This window comes from Artemia franciscana, chromosome 7 (genome assembly GCF_032884065.1).
Source record: "Artemia franciscana chromosome 7, ASM3288406v1, whole genome shotgun sequence".
Lineage (NCBI taxonomy): Eukaryota > Metazoa > Arthropoda > Branchiopoda > Anostraca > Artemiidae > Artemia > Artemia franciscana.
This window is the reverse complement of record NC_088869.1, coordinates 56,243,954-56,266,131: the sequence shown is the minus strand read 5'-3', so window position 1 is coordinate 56,266,131 and position 22,178 is coordinate 56,243,954. Positions and strand designations below refer to the sequence as shown.

General features: G+C 36.1%; 2 protein-coding genes across 9 annotated transcripts in view; one reads left to right on the top strand and one right to left on the bottom strand.

The window, feature by feature from the left end:
* The window catches only part of LOC136029500 (enolase-phosphatase E1-like), a 539,221-nt gene that overhangs the window by 309,810 nt on the left and 207,233 nt on the right, over positions 1-22,178 (top strand). The gene's annotated exons all lie outside the window — the stretch shown is intronic.
* The window catches only part of LOC136029491 (KIF-binding protein-like), a 40,619-nt gene that overhangs the window by 18,157 nt on the left and 284 nt on the right, over positions 1-22,178 (bottom strand). For 2 of the 5 annotated variants that reach the window (XM_065707923.1, XM_065707927.1), the window contains exons 1-2: positions 12,963-13,022; positions 58-786 (exon numbers count right to left, since the gene is read on the bottom strand). In XM_065707923.1, the coding sequence (XP_065563995.1) occupies positions 58-767 (710 nt within the window). In that variant the 5' untranslated portion in view covers positions 768-786; positions 12,963-13,022. Of the gene's footprint in view, positions 1-57; positions 787-3,298; positions 3,490-12,839; positions 12,859-12,962; positions 13,023-22,178 lie in introns of those variants that run through there. The other 3 variants (XM_065707925.1, XM_065707924.1, XM_065707926.1) reach the window with 3 other exon arrangements.

Sequence of the window (22,178 nt, the reverse complement as noted above, 5' to 3'; positions counted from 1 at the left end):
CCATGAAATAAGTCAGACCCAACAGACAAAAATGAAGATTATACAAATTATACTTACTCAAAAAAGTTTCTAGATGCAAAGTACTGTGACAAAGTAGCACAATTCAGTGCCCAATATATAGTATCTGTTACTCCTCTTTCCAACTGTTTTCTAAGAGTTAAAGAACAATATTTAGCGGATTCAGAGCTCTTACCAAGATGCTGATAAACTTGCGCAATGTAATATAAGGTGAGAGTATTTTCACTTTCCAAATTGTCATCAGAAACATTCTGATCAACAATTTTTCCATAAAATATGTCCTTTACACACCATAATTTGTCAGACATGTTCTTTGTTTCCTCATAAAGAGAAATGGCTTCAAGGAGAACTCCTTCGGCTTGTTCATGTTTAGACAGGTCACAATAAATAAGACCAAGTTGATTGAGGATGGACAACTTTAATTGAAGGGTTTTTTGTACATCAGGAGTAGCTGAGGCTTTGGATAAACTTTCAAGAAGTAAAGTTTCCGCGATTCCTGCTTCATTAGTTTCATATTTTAATTTTCCAACTAGAAATAGAACAGCGGCACGTAAACAAAGGATATGCAGCTCATTTGGTGAACTTTCAAAGCCCTGTTTGATTGTGCCAAACGTTGTCATTACATCCAAAAAGCCGTTCAGACAACAAATTGCTTTATATTTGGACCTATAGGGATCAGTTTCTGGGTCCTTTACACTGTTCTCGATCAGGGATTCATAATGACTATACACAGAAGCAGCCTCTATCATTGTTGCTCATTCAATATACCTAAAATAAAATCAGCTAAATAATTAAATTAAAAAATCAGTAATTCAAACTTGAATTATATTGAAAACCAGCACATTCCTTGAAACAATATCTGACATTTCTTCAAGTAGAGAACAGAACCACAGTGAACAATTGCAAAATATGCAAATTATAACTAAGTATGACTAAAATATTTAGAAAACCATAATCAAATTTAATCAATACTATCAACTCCCAGGGCCAGAATTATGTATGACATCCCCAAGGACCAAAAACTATCAGTAACCCTTCAAATTTGTTGAATTATCAACATGCTTCAATGCCTTAGTTAAGAAGAGTGATTTTTTCCTAGGGGAAGGTAAGGGGTCGAGTGTATAAAAACCTTATTTATATATGTTACGAAGCCTATGACTATATGTTACACAACCCTCATTTTCTAAGTTATTTTATTTGTCTTCTTTTTGTCAAGTGTCATATATAGTCAGTGTGGTCTTAAATTTTTTTTTTTCAAGAATAAATAGACCTAAGATGGAGCTAGGGGCCAAAAATGTTTTCATTTTGATGTCCACGGTACTTTTAGGTATATGTTCTCTGAACACTTTTTGGTATGTTATTTTTTTTCCAAAAAGGAAATTTTTCAATTTTCAACAAGTTTATCATTCTCAAAAAAAAAGTTTAAGTGATATCATAATTTTGGACTATGATTGACAAAATACTTTTAAAAAGTATCTGAATACAAATGCAAAATACTTGGTCATAAAAATATTTCAATAGTATTTCCAAATATGTGACTAAACATGTATTTTGTATTTAAATACTAGATTAGAATTTAAATACCTAGCTACACCGGAACTAAAACGAATTAAAGATAATAAAGGAATAATTTTTAGTGCGGTAAGCACATGAGTCTTATTAAGGCTATTCGCCAGTGACTTCAGTGTTCAAGTTTTTTTTTGTTTTTTGTTTGGTTTTTTTTTTTTTTTCACTTTCGGTATCCATCAATTTCCAACTGAGAAACTCGACAGGAGCAGCCGAAACGATTGACGCGCTAAATTAATCTTTTTGAAAGCATTGCATAAAGAAGGACTGAACCAACATCTTTCCTCTTGTCTTAAAAAACTATAGAATATTTAGTTTTTCAAACGAGTTAGTGCATGCAGACTCGGTATTATTTGCAGGATTTTGGTAAAATTACATACACTCGTAGTTACTGCATCGGTTTGAGTAGGCCTAGTCTTCGACTTCTGGACGCTCCTCTGTATGGAAGAGGCTCTCCTATGGAGAGGGATATTCTCTAAGGAGATAATAAGACTTATGAATGCAGGTGTGTCTAGACATTAGAGAGAACTCCCCTCATAAGAGAGAGAGAGAGAGGTCTTTCCGCACAGAGATATATAATTTAAAGTAGATGGAGTAACTTTCACCAAATGTATTTCTTAATAAAGCACACAGTAGGTTCATTTGTGTAGGTTATTCTCCTTGTTCGCTGATCCAAGTTACTTGAAATAATGTTTGAACTTTGTCGTTTTTTTAACGTGATTAATAAATAGAATATATCGAAGCAGCAAGGACTTAGTGTACCTAAATGTTCAAAATGTTTACTAGAATAACGTAGATAAATAGTAAAGCAGTAGACTAAAGACTGCAAAACCACAACCGGTGTATTCAAACCAAGTAAACAAAGAAAGCAGTTGTTGCATTGAAAAACTGGTAAACACAGGTTTTGACAATTTTATTCAGCTCAGGTAACGATTGATCACTTTTAATTAAATTATTAAAGATTATTAATTATTATTAATAATTAATTAGTAAAGATTAATTATTAAATTATTAATTATTAATATTTTGAGTCTTTGTTTCCTTACAGAGTGGTGTTTCAGTTCAGAAAGGTCGTGCTTTAAGAAACTAGAATCTCTAACTGATCACAATGGTCGTTAGGTTCCAAGAGAATAGTCAAAACTAGATCTTGAGCATCACAGGCTAAAAAATAACACTTTATTCATGACCATACCTGGCTCAACATTTTGTAAAATATGTCTTTAAAATGGTATGAAGAAGGGTTGAAAAGCAGAAGAAGGGAGGGAGAAAACCTACCATAAGTTTTCAAATATGGTACCTCTGTAATAAGTGGACCTTATAAAATGCATACATTTTTAAGAAAAAATCATCAAAAAATACATACAAAAGGAGATTAGATGTATCTCTATTAGCGTGTCTGCTATGGGCAGGCTGAACCGTCATCTTTATCGGAAACCGAACATTAGTCGTTCAACAAAACTGCGGATTTTCAACGTCCTCGTAGGTTATGTAATGCTTTACGGAGCTGAAACATGGCATGCATCAATCGCAGAGCTAAAGGCCATCGATGTATTCCAGACGAAGAGCCTGAGAAGGATTTAAGGTCTAAGGTGGTTTGATTTCATGAGTAACGAGAAGCTGCTACAGCTCACCAAGAAGTCTCGGTTTTCAATCCAAGCAGCTGAGCGTAGCTTACGATGGTTTGGAAACCTACTTCGAATGCCCCTGTACTTACCCGCAAAGATGATCTTTGACTTTGACCCTACAGAAGCCGGTTGGAAGCGACCTCGTGGCCGACCGAAGAAGTGATGATCCGATAGCCTGTCCGAGTTTCTGGCGATGGCAAATATTAGACCGAGCAAAGCACAAACAATCGCACTGGACCAAAGCGGATGGAGGAGGCAGACGTCATTCTCTACGGCGAGTGCGGCCCGGCAGTAGACCTAAGTTAAAGTAACTCTTGTCAAGTCCTATTAGCAGCAAATTATTGAATGGGCACAAAAATGTTTTAGAACAAACCTATGTTCAAGAAACCCAGGGTGGCTCAGAAGACAAACTGCTTTAGTGGTTTTTGAGTCCTGTTACATTTTAACAGCTTTCCAAGCTGACATGGATGCAATATACCATTTACATAAAAAAAACAAATCAGAGAAACAAAGAGACATTACAAAAAAATTCTCTTAATATTCTTTGATAACTTTTAGTGGGTTTTATTTAAAAGTTCATTATATTGAAAACCAAATTTTTTGAATTACCAAGCTATTTAATTCAGAGAAAAACATCTCAAGATCAGTTTGTGGCTTAAAATTTAAAATCTATTTTTAAAGTCTGCATACTTACTGCATTTTCTTACATACCTAAATAATCAGGGGCAATGCTATAGCTTTGCTTATAGTAAAGACCCATAAGGCTTCTATGTTTTATTATTATTACTTTTTCCTCAGAGGCACTTCATGCGGAGTGGCTGGTCATATAAACTTAGGAGAAGGCATATTTGTTAGGAAATCGGAAGTACTATTGACCTTAGAAGAAGTCAAATGTGATTAAAGGGCAAATATCCCCCCCTCCCTGCCCTCTTTTCCCCAAATGGATCTGATCAAAATTTTGAGATAGTCATTTTGTTGAAAATAATCTAAAAGTCAAATAACTATGCTTCCAGGGTTGACAAAACCCTCCACAGCCCCAAAAGCAAGTTGCCAATTATTAACACATAATGTTTTTCATGGAAGGGGTGGTCGTATAAAATTCGGAGAAGGCTCATTCAATTTGAAATTAAATGTTTTAGTTTCTTTTTTAACCAGAGGGCAACTAGCCCCCCCCCCCCCTAGGCCCTTTTCCCCCAAATGCTTTGAATCAAAACTTTGAGATAATCATTTTTTTAATAGTTCAAAGATCAAATAACTATGGTTTGGGGTTTAACAACCCCCTCTCCCCCATAAATTATGCAAGTTACTTATGGTTAACATATAAGCTTTTTATCGAAGGGTTAGTCGTATAAACTTCGGAAGGGACTCATTCGATTCAAAATCAGAAGTTCTAACGGCCTTTATAAGAGTCAAAAGTGATTGGAAGGAAACAATCCCTACCCCAAACCCTTTTTTCCCTAATACATACAATCAAAATTTTTAAGATAACCATTTAGTTCAAAATAGTCTTAAGGGAATGCCCCCAGGGTCGATATAATCCCTCACAGCACCCAGGTCAAGGGCTGCAATTTTATGGAAGTTGCCCATTGGTGACATATAATGGGCGGGGGTGGCCATGTCTACTTTGATTGGGACTCATTCAATTAGAAATCGAAAGTTCTAGTTCCAAAATAGTTCAAAGGGAAAATAACTATACCCCCAGGATTGACAAAATCCCCCACAGCTCCCAGGGCAAGGGCTGTAAGTTATGCAAGTTGCCTATTGTTAACATGTAAGGTTCTTTGTGAAAGAGATGGTCATTAAACTTTGAAGGGGTATCATTCGATTGAAAATCGAAGGTTTTAGTTCCTTTTTCAAGAGTTGAAACTGAGCAAAGGGCAACTATCCCCCCCCCCCACACACCCTTTTTCTCCAAACACATCCAAACTACATTTTTAGACATCATGAGAGTTCATGAGAGTTAGGATATTTGGCATTAAAATCCACTCTTTGAAGCATCTGCCCTCTCCCCTTGTATAAAAGGGGGTCAGGCCAAGGGTCAAATGACTATGCTTCCGGGATTGACAGCCCCCCCCCAAGTCCGCAGGGCAATGGCTGTAAGTTATGCAAGCTGTCCATTGTTAACATATGAAGTTTTTATTTGAAGGGGTGGTCATTAAACTTTAGAGGAGAATCATTTGATTGGAAACCAAAAGTTCTGGATCCCTTTTTAGGAGTCAAAAGTAATTGGAGGGCAACAAGACCCCCCCCCCCCTGCACCCTTTTTTCTCAAATATATTCAATCAAAATTTTGAGATTGCTATTTTGTTTCAAATAGTAAGAAGGTCAAATAACTATGCTTCTAGGGTTGAAACCCCTCCGCCAGCACCCAGAGCAAGGACTTTAAGTTATGGAAGTTTCTTCTTGTTAACATAAAAGGTTTTTTATGGAAGGAATGTTGTATAAACTTTGATGGAGGCCTATTCGATTGGAAATCAAAAGTTTTAGTGCCCTTGTTAAGAGTCAAGGGCAACCATTTCCCACCTCCCACGCTCTTTTTACTCCAAATGCATTAAATCCAAATTTTGAGATAGCCATTTTATTCAAAATAGTTCAAAGGTCAAATAATTTTGCCTCCAGGGTTGACACGCCTCCCCCAGCCTCCAGGGTAAGGGCTATAAGTTATTCATTTTACCCATGGTTAACATAAAAGGATTTTTACTGGAAAAGAAGGCATGTTTGATCCTGTGTCTCCAAAAAGGCTTAGGGTATTTAGGTGACACTTTAAGGAGATTTTGAGAGCAATGCTGAACACAATCAAAACCCACTATGTCCTTGCTGGTTGTGAAAAAGGAATATTAGCAATATCGAAAGAACGACTGATGGTATTAAGTTGAAAATTTTAAGGTATATTAAGGAGATATTGAAGAGATTTGAGGGCTCCCCCTCCTTGCTTTTTAGGTGTTCCCTCTACTCAACTCTGATTGAAATTTTGGAATTGGCATTTTGTTCAAACTAGTCAAAAGGTTCACTAGCTATACTTCCAGGGATGCCATGCCCCCACAGCACTGGTGCAAGGATTGTAAATTATGCGATTTGCCCATTGTTTAGATGCAGGATTTATCATTAGGAAAAGGGTTATTATTTGATTCTTGGTTCATCCAAAAACACTAAGGGTGTTAAGGTGAATATTTGGAGAATGTTAAGGGGTATCTTATACTAAGTCAAAAAGGGCTTTTAACTGAGGATGGACACTGTATATGTGTCCGAAATATTCCGTTGAAATTTTATATTTGTTTCACTGTCGATTAAAATGTTTCATCCCTATTTTGAACTGTTATATTTTCGTAAAGATATCTGATCATAATTTTGAAATAGCTATCTTGTTCAAAATTGTTGAAAAGTCAAAAAGCTATGTCTCTAGGGATGACTTAACCCCCAAAGCCCCTGGGGCAAGTATTATATAACAAACAAGAAAAAATATAATGAATGAATAATCAAATTAAATAGCCAAAAAACGAGATAATATCAGTTGGTCGACAGAGAAAAAGCCAAAATAACCAAAGCAGATATTCCAGCAAGGACCTCTGCCAAGTCATCTAAAGTGCTAAAAAAAATCATTTATTATATTTTTTTTTTTCTTGTTTTCATACTTCATGTATAGCCAGTGTGATCTAAGAACGTATTCACAGCAACTGTTTTAAGTTGTATAAGTTGCCCATTGTTTGTATACAAGGTCGGTTATTGGGAAAAGGGAGCATGTCTAATCCTGAGTCTCCAAAAAGGATAAGAATATTAAGGTAAAACTTTTCGAAAATGTTGAGGGGAATGTAAAACAAAAATCAAAGCATAGAATATTCAGGAGGGTTTTTAAAAGGACAAAAATGCAATATCTAAGGAACAACTAATGGGATTAAGTTGAAAATTTAAAGACATGTTGAGAGGGGTGTTAAATAATGAACATAGGTCAGCCCCTTCCCCTCTTGCCCTTTTAGATGTTCCCCTTAACACTGATAAGGATCTTGAAAATCCATTTCATTCAAAATAGTCACCATGTCTAATAGCTATCCCTCTGGGGATGTCATGCCCTCACAGCCCTCCGGGTAAGGAACGTAAATTATGGAATTTGTCCATATTTTAAATACTTGATTTATCATTAAGAAAGGGAGGAATTTTTGATCCTAGGTATGTCAGAAAATGCTGAGGATATTGAGGCAAAGCTTTAGGAAATGTTGAGGAGTATGTTGAGCTAAATCAAGAGAAACTACATGTATCCAAGCTATCAAAAAGGCATATAGGAACAGGTAAGGGTATAAAGTTGGAGCTTTCAGGGCCACTACTACTGGGATTACTGCTACTATTGCGGCTCCAAATGAGACTGGTTGCAGCTAAAACTGTACTACTACTTGCAACTGATACTACATCTATGTTATAATTTATAAGTGCATTCAAGGCCAGGCGAATGGCACATAATTCAGCAGACAAAATTGAAGATCCCAATGGGAGAGGAGAATAGATGTTGAACTTCAGGAATGCGATACATACTCCAGCTCTCTCCCTCTGGATAGATCCATCTGTATGTATTTTTTTATGATTAGGTTATGCCTTTGAGATCTGTTCAGCCAAAATAGTCTGGATCTCATATTTAGGAATCAGGTTTTTATTAATTGAGATAAGTTGTACTTGACAACCTGGCGGACTCATTTCCCACAGAGGGGACTCAGTAAAGGGATACGCATAAGGAGAGTATTGATTCCAATTTGGGACTTCCAGTTGAAATTGATTCCATGATGAATGGGCATTGGGACAGGTTGACTTCCCAGCAAAGGTACGTGCATATAAAGCATGCTTGGTTCCATATGCCTGGATTCGTGAGAAATATTTAATCCTTAGACCAGATGCTCTTTCATTTAGAGACACTAATCCAGACAATATTTTTAACTTAGACAAAGATACTCCTCTCTCTAAGTTGAAAATGCACACCCAAAGCTATTTGAATAGTAGAGTTTTTGTAAAGATTTAAGGATTTTGAATGAGGATGGGGGACGAGTGGATAAAATCGGATCCCATATTCTAGATTTGAATAAATATATACCTCAATTCACGAGATATTATCAGGTAAAGATCAAATGTTAATCACAGTAAATTAATTTTATCCCAATTCCATACTAGATTAAATACTGTGCTATATTACTAGCTGAAATCAGGTGCCCTAATTCTAAATAGCTTGTTATTTAATTGGAAGCTACATCATTCCCCTTTATGCAGAGTCTGCTTCTCAAAAGATGAAACAATTCAGTATATATTATTTGATTGCCAGGCTCAGAGTGAGGAGACTATTTCTCTAAAGCGTTTCTGCTCCTTGGATAAGAATCCAAATAGTTATACAGCTATCCTGAATTCTAACATGTCCTGGGATATTGATTGTAAGATATTTAAGGCATCTATTGATATCTTAAAGAAGAGAAATATTTTTTAGTGATGATTAGAGCATGAAGAAGTCAATTTAAAGGGGGATGATTTATATATAGATTTTGATTGTGCAGAAGAGAGTGGGAGTGAGTAGGAAGAGCCATATTGGTAAAAGCCGCCCTAGTGATCATAAACTGCTGGGGACAGGTAGCTCAGGTACCCGTACTTCCCACAATTAATAATAGTGTGTTATTGTATATAATAGTGTGTACTCATTGTTTGCTGACTAGAGGAGAATATTGCTTCCAGTGGCTAGCTTTTCTGATGAAGGAGTCAAAGAGGTGAAAGGACTTGATGATAGTCCATATACCTCCCTACAATTTTTGGAACTGGAACTGGAATCAATAAATGCATGGGAAACATATGATACAGGCTATATATTTGGGTAAGGTTAGAAAGGATATGTTAAAATTGAATGTGTAATGGCAACAAATATCATATTTGGATTTAGGACAAAATTCTGATTGTAGATGTAGGTTTGTGAGCACATGCATATAAGCTGTATCTAAAACAAGAGAAAAGGGTATCATCTTTGAGATTCTGTAAAAGCCTATAAATTAAATTTGCAACAGAAAAGAAGGTCATATTTGGATAAAGGATGAAATTCTGATAATAGAAAAAAGTTTTTTTTTGGCTATCTGAATATTCTGTTAATATACATGTTTACCAAGAATGCTATTATTTTCTTGAATTTTTTTAATGAAAATCCCAAAACTGGCATCTTTGAATGAAAATAAAAAATAAGTGTTTTTGAATGAAAATACAAAAAAAAGTATTTGTCAAAATCTTGGAGGAGCAATAAAATATAATTAATCTCTCATCTCTTTTTTTTAATTTAAACTGAGCCTGAATAATTAAGCTGTAGTGTGATTTTTCCTTTCTTTGCATAAAAATGTTACTGGCATTTATTTAAAATCTTTAATTAAGTGAATTGATTATCTTTTTATGGCACTTGGTATTTACCAAGTGAGATATAGCAATCACAATTTCTGTCAGTCTGTCAGTCCTGGTTTTGCTTGTTGGGGCACTTCCCAATGAGCTAAGACATTCAAATTTGGTACGTGTATCAGGCACCAGATCAGATTAGAAATAGTCGTTTCCCCAAGTCAACCATCTGGGGGGAGTGGGAGGATGGTTAATTCTGAAAAATGAGAAAAAATGAGGTATTTTTAACTTACAAACAGGTGATCAGATCTCAATGAAATTTGGTATCTAGAAGGATATTGTGTCTCAGAGTTCTTATTTTAAATCCCAATGGGATCTGATGGCATTGGAGAGAGTTGGAGGGGTGAAAATTAAATCTTAGAAAACACTTATAGTGGAGAGATTGGGATTAAAGTTGGTGGGAAAAACAAGCACAAGTCCTAAATAGGTGATTGATACAACTGGAACGGATCTGCTCTCTTTGGGGGAGTTGGAGGGGGGGGGGGTAATTTGGAAAATTAAAAAAAAATGAGGTATTTTTAACTTATAAACAAGTTATGGATCTTAATGAAATTTAATATACAGAAGGACCTCATAACTCAGATCTCTTCTTTCAAATACCAACTGGATCCAGTGTTGTTGGGGAGGAGGACTGGAAATCTTGGAAAACGCTTAGAGTGGAGAGATTGGAACAAAACTTGGTGAGAAGAATAAGCACAAGTCCTAGTGACTGACTGACAAAATTGGACCAGATCTGCTATCTCTGGGGGAGTTGGGGGGGGGGGTTATTCAGTAATTCAGAAAAATTAGAAAAAATGAGCCAAATTTAACTTATGAATGGGTGATTAGATCCTAATGAAATTTGACATTTAGAAGGAACTCATGTCTCAGAGCTCTTATTTTAAATTCTGACCAGATCTGGTGACACTGGGAGGATTTGGAGGGGGAAACCAGAAATCTTGGAAAAAACTTAGAGTGTAGAGATCAGGATGAAACTTGGTGGGAAGAATATGCACATGTACTAGATACATTATTGACACAACTGGACCAGATCTACTCTCTTTGCAGGAGTTGGGGGGTTTTGCTAGTTTCAGTACTTCTAGATAACCTAGGATGTTGAAAGTTGGCAGGCATATCAGGGACCAGACTAAATTAAATTAGAAGTAGTCTCTTCCCCAGTTTGACCATCTGGGGGGAGCAAGCAAACAAGATGGTTGAGAAGAATTTTAATTATTGATAAAGCAAATGATTGTTCTTCTTAAGTATGGCTTGTGGTCTAGGGGTATAATTTGTGCTTTGGGTGCAAGAGGTCTCAAGTTCAAACACAGACTACCCCAATTTTTACATGAAGGAAATCCAAAACTAGATATGTGATCAATATAGCAATTGCTGAAAGTTGGCAGGCATATCAGGGACCCAACCAGATTAAATTAGAAACAGTTGCTTCATGGATTTGACCATCTGGGGGAAGTGGAAGGACAGTTAATTTGCAAAAATTAGAAAAAAATGAGGTATTTTTAACTTACAAATGGGTTATAGGATCTTAATGAAATTTGATATTTAGAAGGACCTTGTGTCTCAGAGCTCTTATTTTAAATTCCTATTGGATCTGGGGACATTCAGGGGAGTTGGAGGGGGAAACTGGAAATTTTGGAAAACACTTAAGAGTAGAGAGACCATAAAGACACTTGTTGGGAAGAAGCTCTTGGCTCTTCTGACCTTGTCACAACTGCCATATCAGCTCTTGTTATTTCATGAAATTAAATACAAAGATTGGTATGTGTGTATCAGCTTCCATGAATGAGGGACTTTGGGTCATTTTACACAAGGGGGGAGGGCAGATGCTTCAAAGAGTGTATTTTAATGCCAAACATCCTAACTTTCACAAAGTATTCCATAAATACTTAGTAGCATTTGTAGCAAACTTTTATTGGCTGGTAGGCAAGCACACTTTAATATTGTTAGTAAGTTTCTTTTAAAAGTGACCAACTGCTAAATTGATACCAAAAGGAAGGGATGTAGGGATAGGAGCATGAAAATATCTTTGATAAAATTCTATTTTAGCTACTTTTAGCTATCTTGGAAAGGGGTTGGGTTAGGAAAACAGTAAAATTCTAGTTAATTGACTTCTTGCTATCTCAGAAAGGGTTTAGGTTAGGAAAATGAAACTTTCAGGGATGAATTTACAGACTAAAGTATGTCCCGGGAAGGTATTTTGAAGCAAGTACCTCCACTCCTTCTCCCTCTAGAGGGCCCTGACCTTTGGTGACCTTTAAAAATATGTGTGACATAAAAGTGAAACCTTGCAAAATAGATCTTCTGCTTAATTGAAGTATAACAAAATTGTTTTCAGCTTCAAAACTTGCTCAATTCCATTTTATAAGGTTTTAAAGATATGCAAATACATTTCCTAAATTTTGAAAAAAAAACATTGATATGGCTCAAAATTCTACTCAAATAACAGGAATTGGATTTTCAGAACTAAAGACATAGAAAAAGCAACTAGTAACTGAAAATTAAGGAAAAGGTTGTTTTGTCAAAATTTCAATAGGTATAGACCTGTCATGTAGGCAAATTTCAGGGCCCTCTAGGGGGAGAAGGAGTGGAGGTGGGTACTTTAAAATACCTTCCTGGGAAATACTTTAGCCTGTAGACCCATCCCTGAAAGTTTCGTTTTCCTAGCCTAAACCCTTTCCGAGATAGCAAGAAGTCAATTAACTAGAATTTAACCAGGAAAACAATTACATTGAACAATTTCAATTGAAGTATGAGTTATCAGTCATTGGTAAAATTCAAGTTAATTGACTTTTGGCTATCTTAGAAAGGGGTTAAGGTTAGTGTAGCTTAGGTCAAAAATTGCTTAAATTTGAATTTGCAATAGGAGCAACTATTATATTCACACAGAGCATAAAAAAGGGCATCAAGTGATATGTTTCCTTTACTGGTAATTCAATAGCCTAATATGAATTGTCATAATTTTACCCAGGACCCTCTAAAGGAAGAAGGAATGGAGGTAGGTACTTCAAACTACCTTCCCATGACATACTTTAGCCTGTAGACTCATCCCTGAAAGTTTCATTTTCCTAACCTAACTCCTTTTCAAGATAGCCAAAAGTAGTTAAAGTAGTATTCTCCAAATGCCTTCTTGTGGGTCACCATAATCTTGCTCTGAAATAATTCATAGACTAAGAACTTTATTTTTGTAGACCAAAGCTAGGCATAAATTACTTCCAAAAACTGCAAAAAGCATCTCACCTAGAATTTTACCCGCTAATCCCTAAGCTCAAATAGACTTATAAAGTAAATTCAGTCTTAAAACTTATTCAGAATCATTATATAGGCCTAGGCGAATAGATTAAATAAACTAATTGTATTCACTCTTTGCAGATGTTGACTTTTTGACATTTGACGCTCACAGTTCGTTCAGCGATGTCGAATATTTATTGCCTAACCTATTATGTATTCAGCCAAAACCCTGTTATTTGGCTTGCTCGCCTGATAATGAATGCTCTCCTACCTTAAGCACAAAACCGGAATTGGGTTTTTTATCAGAGGGGAGGCAAATGTAGATTGTGACGTCCACTGCCGGACCATCAATATTGTAAATATTAAAATTTTTGCCCAAAAATATTACAATTTAAACTTGTTTTGCCACCTCCGAGGCTTCTGCCCACGGCATTTGCTTCCTCTAGCCCCCTAGGTCCGACACCACTTACGCAATAGTTAATGACACTAGATCAATAGTATGCTCCGAATTGCTCACTTACATAAGATACCAAAGTTTTTTTTCCTCTCCTGGCATCTGAAATTAAGATGTTATGTGTAAATTTATATAAAACTCGGCTCCCAAGACTCGTGGTGGCTGAGCTTGTGAAGTCAAGAAACAGATCCCCATCCCAAGCTAATGGAAGGTGACATTAGGACTCAAACCAACGTCCTGAAGGATATAGGATTGGAAGTCTAGCGTGCCATCCACTTGGCTAGAGTAAAAATTTAGTAATTTTTGAAGAATAGCTAAAATCAGTGACATTAAGATTTGGGTGCCCAGGAGGACTCACAGCACTAGTTTTGGCGTTTTCCACTTTGAGTTTAACGTGACATTGTAGAATAAAAAAATGCCACAGTGCAAAAAATCTACACTTTGAATTTCTTTTCGAATGAAACCCGTATTATACTTTGGTTTTGTTCTTTTCTTATGAAAATGCACTCGTGAGAAATATGAGATCTTAAGATTACTTTTTTGAAAGTTTTAAGTCAGGTTGCACGATCTACTTATAATACGATTCACCGATTATCTACTTTGATTATTTGGAAGCCTACTTACAAAAACACAAAAATGACAGGAATATTTAAAAAAAAATCGAACATTTGCAACAATGAAACGACTAGTCTATAGCAATATGTTAATATACCCTGACACGAATTAAAAAACATATTTGGACTATAATTCAAACTGGGATAATAAACCACAGTTGACCAGCTGCTTTCTTTTTATGTTTTTCACAAACCTTCATAACTGTAATTTCTTGATCCCATATGCGACATTTTTTAACTTTTGTGCCTACATATGGTTATTTTTCTAATTCAGGTCCTGTTGGTCGTGGAGTCAGATAAGGTGGAGTTTTATTCCATTATATCCTTAATAAATATTTGACAGATTGTCTTAGATCATTATTACAACCCATGTCTCTTGCGGACAGGATGTGTCTTTTGTTACATATGCTGGTGATATCATTTTATCGTCCCAAAGCCTGTCTAATTAATAATTTGGATTCCCTTTCTAGTATGCTTAAAGATAGAGGGGTTTTCTATTAATGTTAAAAAATATAAATTTTTACACATCAGTATTAATGACCAAACGTATTTAATTTGCTATAGAAGGATTGTATTTCCTATTTTAATACTGTTGTTTATTTGGGGTTACCTAATTGTGCTCTAGCTCGAAATCTAAGGTCAGTTCTAGCTTTAAATATTCAAGAAAAATTAAAAAGGCATTTGGATCAATACTAAGACTACGTAGCATTTATTGCGCAAGCGATCCTTTTAACACAGTGGCCCCTCCTCCTCCCCCCTCTGCATGTTCTTTTTTCTTCCCTTATTTATCACGGTTTCAAATTTTGTGATTTTTCATGATTTTGCGTTTCTAAAGATATTAATTTTGTTTTTACCTTTAACATATCTTATTCAATATGTTTCTATACCTATTGTAAATTGTTGCTTTGTTCTATTTATTGACATGTTTTGCTATGTCGCTTATGCATTTTAAATACTCCTCGGTTTGGGAGAAATAAACAAATAGTCTAATCAGTTATTGAGTTCAGGGCTGGTTCATTTATTTTTCTATCATATATACAAAAGATACTAAATATATAAATATCATACGAAATATACTAAATATACAAATAGTTCTTCGGAGCAGATATTTGGCGAAAGAGAAAGTGTGGAACACATTTTTAGTTTTAATGGACATTGTCTGAATCACTGTAACAGTGTTGTGGAGACCGGCAACGAGCACAGTTTGAAGCGACATTTTTTGGAATTTTTGTAACCATAAGAGATAAATATTCAGCAATTAACTTGTTCAGTCAGTACACTTCAAGTGTAGAAAACAGAAGTACCCATAAAGAGGAATTGGTGTCAAAGACGTTCAGCTGCCTTGATAAGCGAGCCATGACATTGAAAGAGATACTTCTGATTTTTTAATTGAATTTAAGGCCAAGACTACGACATTCATAATTTAGTCCAAAGAAAACTTTTGAAATACGGTAAGTAGTCTTGATTAGGTTAAATATCATTACCCTATGTGGCAAAATTTTATTTGCTGGCATGAAGAATACCGGATGTTAGGCAAAATGTCTTGACATTCAAAACGTAATTCTTCAACAGGGTAGGAGAAGTTGCCAATTTCAAGAAAATTTTGTATGAATCCTATTCCTTAAAGAATCTCCCTATGTTGTCTATTATAAACTTTCTTAGTTTGCGGGACAAAACTCAGTTGAGACGACCGAGCAGTTTTTGTCATAACTTGTCGAGCTTGGATAAAAGATATGAATAAATGGCAGAAAACTAACAGTCGATGTCTACTTTCACCAAAATCTTAGAAAAACCATCCAACTCCAGTTCTGTGCCTAAGATATTCAGTTTTAATGAAACTTACATCATTAGAAAGTGTAATCCTGCAAAGTATAATTTTCTTTTTAAAGTTCAGGAAGGGCTGTCCCTAAACATGTTCTAACATATCATTTAAGCAATTTGGCAGAAGCTTTGGAGTTCCCTATGGTGCTGCCAACATTGATTGAAAACCTTGGAGACACACGGGACGTAAATTTCTTTGTCGTTTAAGTCAAATTCCGTAGTCAAACCACAGATTCTCAATAATTCTCGATGGTGGCTAGTTCCCTGGGAGAATTCGCTAACGGCTCCTTGGTCTTTGAGACAGTTAGGCGACGGCGAGACTCGCAAATTTATTTTAAGTGATCGAATCCTCTTATTAAAATCCAAAAAAACCTTTACTATATTTTTGTTTTGGACTTGCGAAAAAAAGCTTAGGCTCATGTATCTCAAATTGAATACCCTTAACCATATTGGAAATAAAATTTGTTTTTTTTTTCCATTGATTTAGACTTTAATACTTTTAACTAAATAGAATACATCATGGAATACTACTTTCCTACTCATTAATTAATGAACCTTAATTTGAAAATTTAAGCTTTTGTGATGAAATACGTGGAACCCTTTGTGTGTACTGAGTAAAGAACACGTGAGTAATTATCTACTTTTGCTTTTTCGTTTGCTGCAACGATACTTGTGTAGATTGTATTAGTGATTCAGGGGCACAAAAGGAAATTTAAGCAATTCAAACAATTAATTTCTGACCAGATTTATTTTATTTCTTCATCCCGATGCTAAAAATAAGAAAAAACAGATAAATTAACAACTATCCTAGTTATGATAAAAGTAGAGGGTTTAATACATTTTTTTTAACAGCTTTAGGCACCCATTTCAAACAGGTTTTGAGCTTACAAAGAATAAGACACAATGCATATGTTACCTATTTAAGTCGACGAGAACGATACCTTATTTAGTGTGCAAAGGCTATCCGAGATCATTCGACCTAGCCGAGTGGCTGGCACGTTGGACTTGTAATCATATGTCCTTTAGTTCGGGTCCTAGTGTAGCTAATCCTTTGGCTTGTGGCGAGGGTTAATAGTATGACCCTGCACACTCAGCCACCATGAGCCTAGGGCGTTTACGGGTAAACGAATTCCCACGTATATCTGGATTTCAGATGCCCGGTGAGGCAGAAAACGCCTAGTCCTGCTGCAAGTAAGTAGTGATTGAGTATCAGAAACCACTACAACTGAAACACTTACCGATTTTCAAGTGCTTCAAGTCTATAAAAAACATACAGTATTTTAAACGGCCTTTGTCGGCTCTTGGAAAAATAGACATGGAAGTGCTGCTGATTTAGTCTGTGTAGCCTAAAATATAACAATTTTTCCTCAATTCGATTTAGTAATTATTTTCTCTGCTGTCAGTGAAATAGCAACCCTGTCCAAAGATTTGAGCTTCATCTTTTGGGCTGAATCAGCTCATCTTTGAGCTGAATCATTTAACAGCATTGCTGAAGAAAACCTAAGCAAGCAGCAATAACTATAGGTCTTAAATTTGAGTCTGTTTAGGCCATATTAAAAATATCTTGTTTTTAGTCATTTTGGCACTCTGGTCCCAAAGAGCTACTGCAATCCTGATAAAAGCATCTAGGCATGCATTGAAATAAAAATTTTGTAGAGCATATGCCTCCTTAAGAAGAAAACAACATATTAAAGATATCTTGTTTTTAGTCATTTTGGCACTCTGGTCCCAAAGAGCAACTGTAATCCTGATAAAAGCATCTAGGCATGCATTGAAATAAAAATTTTGTAGAACATATGCCTCCTTAAGAAGAAAACAACAAAAACAGCATTGGAGAAAATATAATTTTCGCCTCTAACTGGTTTATAGGACCAGTGAAATGGCTTATGAAAAAAAGCTTGTTCAAATTATTATGTCTTGTCATCTTGAAGCGTCTTTAGTCAGAATATAGTTTATATTAAAATCTTGACGGAATTACAGAATTTCTGTCTTGTTGATAACACTGGTCGTTTTTACCAGCAAGCATAAAGGTGTTCCAATAATTGTGAGATTCTAAAATAAATTTACAATTGGTATTATTGGTCGCGGAGAGAAATTGCTGCTTGAATACTTTTGTTCCTTACAAATGGTCAGTAGAAGATAGAAATCGAACCTTTGTTCAGTATGGGGATGAAACAGAGAAAAGTCTCTCCAAAATTTGCAAACTTTCTAACCACTTTCCCAAAATAATTGAATGAAGATTTTTTCGAAACATTACCACCTACAGATCTAGCTTAAGAAAATGTCAGATACAAGCCAAACTTGATAGTAAGACACCTTGAGGCTTTTGATCAGGACATCTAGCAGAAATAATTTTTGAAATCAACAAGCTTTAATATTTGAGTAACCCTTAGGGGAATCAGCGACTAGATATCTGTAAGGGACGGGAAGGGTGATGGCCTTTTAAGTTCCTATTCTCGGGAATTAAACAGAAGATAGTGTCAGATATCAGCTAAAATTGATAAAAATTGGAAGTAAGTCCTAGAGTTTTACTCTTTTGGATTTTGTATCTGATCCAACTTCTATAAGGAAAATGGGTCTCGAAATTCAACATTGATCCGCATAACATAATGTACTATCGTTTCTCAGTCAAACTCTGTAGATAGTACACAAGACTTTTTTAGCTCGGTTCTTTTGGGTACCCACCCAGCCTCAAATCCCTGTGGGGTAGGGGTCTCCTAAGTACATGTCATCAGAAGATTTGTTGGAGCGGATGGTTAGAGCTTAACTGCAGGAAGTAAGAGCTAGCGTTTGAGCTTTGTCTTTTGGAGATCCAGCGCTGATGCGACATTTGCGGGAGGAGGAGGAAAAAAAATCACACCATTCTTCTCACATGGAAATCTAGCAGCTGAATTTACCAAATCTCAGATAGAATTTCTCAGAAGCAATAGCAGGTGTCTAGCTCAACTTTTGAGCAGTCTGTACCAATTCTAACCTTGGGAAAAGGCCCTAAATTCTTGTGTTCACGGCATCCACCAGAATGGGCTGTCGTATCTGAGCGAAATTGTGCGGAAAGCAAGAATTGACAACCTTGTTAGGCTTTTTGAGGGCCAGAAACAGATTTGGCCATGGTAGGGGTGAGCCAGAAGAAGCTCTATAAGCTTTTATGCTCAAGACACCTAAAAGGATGTATTACCAAGTACCAACCAAAAATAATCAGAAGTTTTTTGCACTCACGATCGATTTGGTCTCCGCAACAGAGAGAATACTAGGGGAATACTAAGCTCAGGTGATAAAAGCTCAGGTGGTACTAAGCTCAGGTGATAAAAGCTCAGGTGATACTAAGCTCAGGGGAATACTAACTCAGGGGAATACTAAGCTCTTTTTACAGGCACTTTTAACGGCAAAATCCGCCCTAAACAATAATTTACATGGGTACAGGGGTAGCGATTCGTAAGGAGAGCAGTCAATGAATTGACACATAGACATTGTTCCGGTGAAATACATATACTGTATATATAACATACAATACTGTATGTTTCGGTGAAATATCCAATTTTTTATATATTACGCCAAATGGGCTTAACGATTAAATGAACGAGCTAAAAATGCTGAATTTTATAGACTTTCAAATATTTGCTCCATAAAAGTTAGGTTAGAAAAATACATAAAGAGGATTAATCCCTTGTTACCGAAAAATGGCTCATTTAGAAGTCAGAACTGCTAGCATCACGAGCAGTGGTGCTAGTTGAATTTAAAATTTATGCTAAAGTAGTGCCACCAGCAGCATAGCGATGTAAAATAAAAATGAAGAAGCACAATATCCTTTCTTTTTCAAGACAAACTTAACTGTCATCTATTATTTTCAATCATTTTGACTATAATTATAGATGACGCTTGCTTGGCTCTACAGATATTTACCGTTAATCTGGAGCCATGATTAATTTTTCGGTCAGAATTTCAAGGGTTTACCAAAATTAGAGCAAACTTTCCTTTCCTAGACCATGAAAAAGCAGAGCAAGCACTAAGCTTAACGCTTGAAATTGCGACCATGGTTTCAAAATTACGAAAAAACTTCAATTTTTTCTAAATCTTGCCTATTTTTATGGATAAGACTATCGAATCACGATTTGTATGGCAAACTTGTGTTAATGGGATGTGGCTGTTCGGTTAAGGCAATTCAAATGGCACCATCTGGTATTTTTATCAACACGATTTATTAGGCTTCATTATATACTGCATGTAGTTCTCGAAATGCTCAGAAGTTCGTTTTCCTGGATTGCGTTAAATCTCCTTCCTCAGTTTTAGAAATAGTTTTTAAAGTAAAATTTCGTTGTCAAAACAGCTTTTATGCACATAACCAGAGGCGCCATTTGGGGGGGGGCACCCCAGATTTTCCAGGGGGCCCAAGCTTCCACCAAAAAGGGTCCTTTGCCGGCCATAATAATAATACTATTTGCTATTAACCATTGTAAACTTTGAAAGCAGGTTAGATACATAATCTAATTCTTAAGTTCTGTCAAATGCCCGTTTTCTAGATGATTATATTAATATTATAAATTCGGAATATTTACAGTAATTCCTCTAAGTTGATAGACTAAAATAGGTCAGTTCCTGGCCTATCATTTCTTGATGGAATCGTTCCTTGTTATCTTCCATTTGCAGTACATAGAAGCAATTACGCGAGCGACGAAATCGCTGACTCAGCGACTCCATGCCGTCGCCGTCGACTTGGTTATTTCTCGATCGCGCACCCTGATTCAGGCCACAAGAAACAAACTCACCGACCTGCGTTCAGATGCTTCATTTGTACCGCTTTTCAAGAAGGCTAAAGAGTTTGCAACAGAAATCGAAATTGAAGTACCTGCTGTGAATGGACCCGCGACTAGACCCTCTGTTGGTCAGAAAGGACGACCATGAAGAATTCAAAAGATCACCAAGCATCGGAAAAAATTTGTGACAACTTTGACGCTAGGAAGGAATTTCATCGAATCTGGAAATTGGACTACTACTTTGGCGGATAAAATGAAGCAAGAACACTTCAAAACTTTTGACCGTCTACTAGCCGAATTTGACAGAAGGTTCACAGATAACTTGCCAGTGCTGAGTACGCTCGAAGCCTTGGATCCAAGCTCAACCAAGTTTATGGACACAGAGCTGCTCAAGCTTTTTTCTTCTCTTTACGGCGAGCTGGATATCGACAGCATTCTTCTCGAATCTCAAGCCGGTATTGCCAAGCGTTTCTTGCTCAATGAGGAGAAAAAGCCGGAAAACTTCCTAGACATTGTCGACCATCTTTAGGAATTACCAGTGGCTTACTCAGAAGTAATTAAAGTACTTCGTACTGCTGCCACACTTCCTGAGACAACAGCAAGCAATGAGCATTTGTTTTCTAGCCTAGAAATAGTGAAAAACTACCTGCGGTCTACAACAGGAGATGATCGTCTCAGTCACCTCCTTTTGATATTTGCAGAGAAGGTTTTAGTAAAAAATTTGGACTTCGACCAGCTTGTTGACAATTTTGCAAAGATGAAAGCTCGGCGGTTCCCCTTGTTACCTTGACTGTTGTTATATTTTTTTCTTGTTATGTTTTTCCTTTTTGTAAATATATTTGATCTGGAAGATTTCTGCTGAAGGGACACTGAGATTTTGGTTATAACCCTCAGCATAACAATGAAGGTTACTTTCACCGACGTATTGTTTACTTAAATAAGAAAGTTTCTCGCTGAGGAATGCCAGCCTGTAGTCTGGTTGAATTTTCCACTTTCAGTTTAATCACTTAACCTCGTTGATTGTATTCTTCGTTGTTATAATTAATCTTAGAGGTCAGTGTGGCTGAGTTCCACATTTGGTTACAGTACATTTCCAAGCAACACACGGGTGCTGAAAATGCATTTTTACTTAGAATATTCGATCAATGTGCTGCCAAAACCCGGATTTTTCTTACGCGACACAAAGTGAATCGGGGGGCAGATGGAGTTCATGCCCACCCCAAGATTTGGCCCAAATGGCGCCTCTGCACATAACAGTCATTCGTTACAGGAATAACTACCTGTTAATATCAGCAACAAAATATAGCACAATCTCGAAAGTAAAACAGTTTAAAATAGGGATAAACCTTTTAATTGACAGTGAATAGATATAAAATTATTTAACTGGATATTTCGAACACACAGTGTTCATCATCAGCAGTAAAAAAAAGAGTTTTTTTTTACTGCTGATGATGAACACTGTATATGTGTTCGATATATCCAGTTAAATAATTTTATATCTATTCACTGTCAATTAAAAGGTTTCATCCCTATTTTGAACTGTTTTACTTTCGTTATGGAAAGGCAATGTGGTCTTTGAAGTTTTCTATAGCACAATCTATGTTTTTTTGCTCTCTTGTAACATTTAGGTTTTAAAAAGCTCGTGGTAACGAACTGTAAGTAAGAAACGACGCTACTCAATAGTAACCAAAATGAAGAAATATTCATA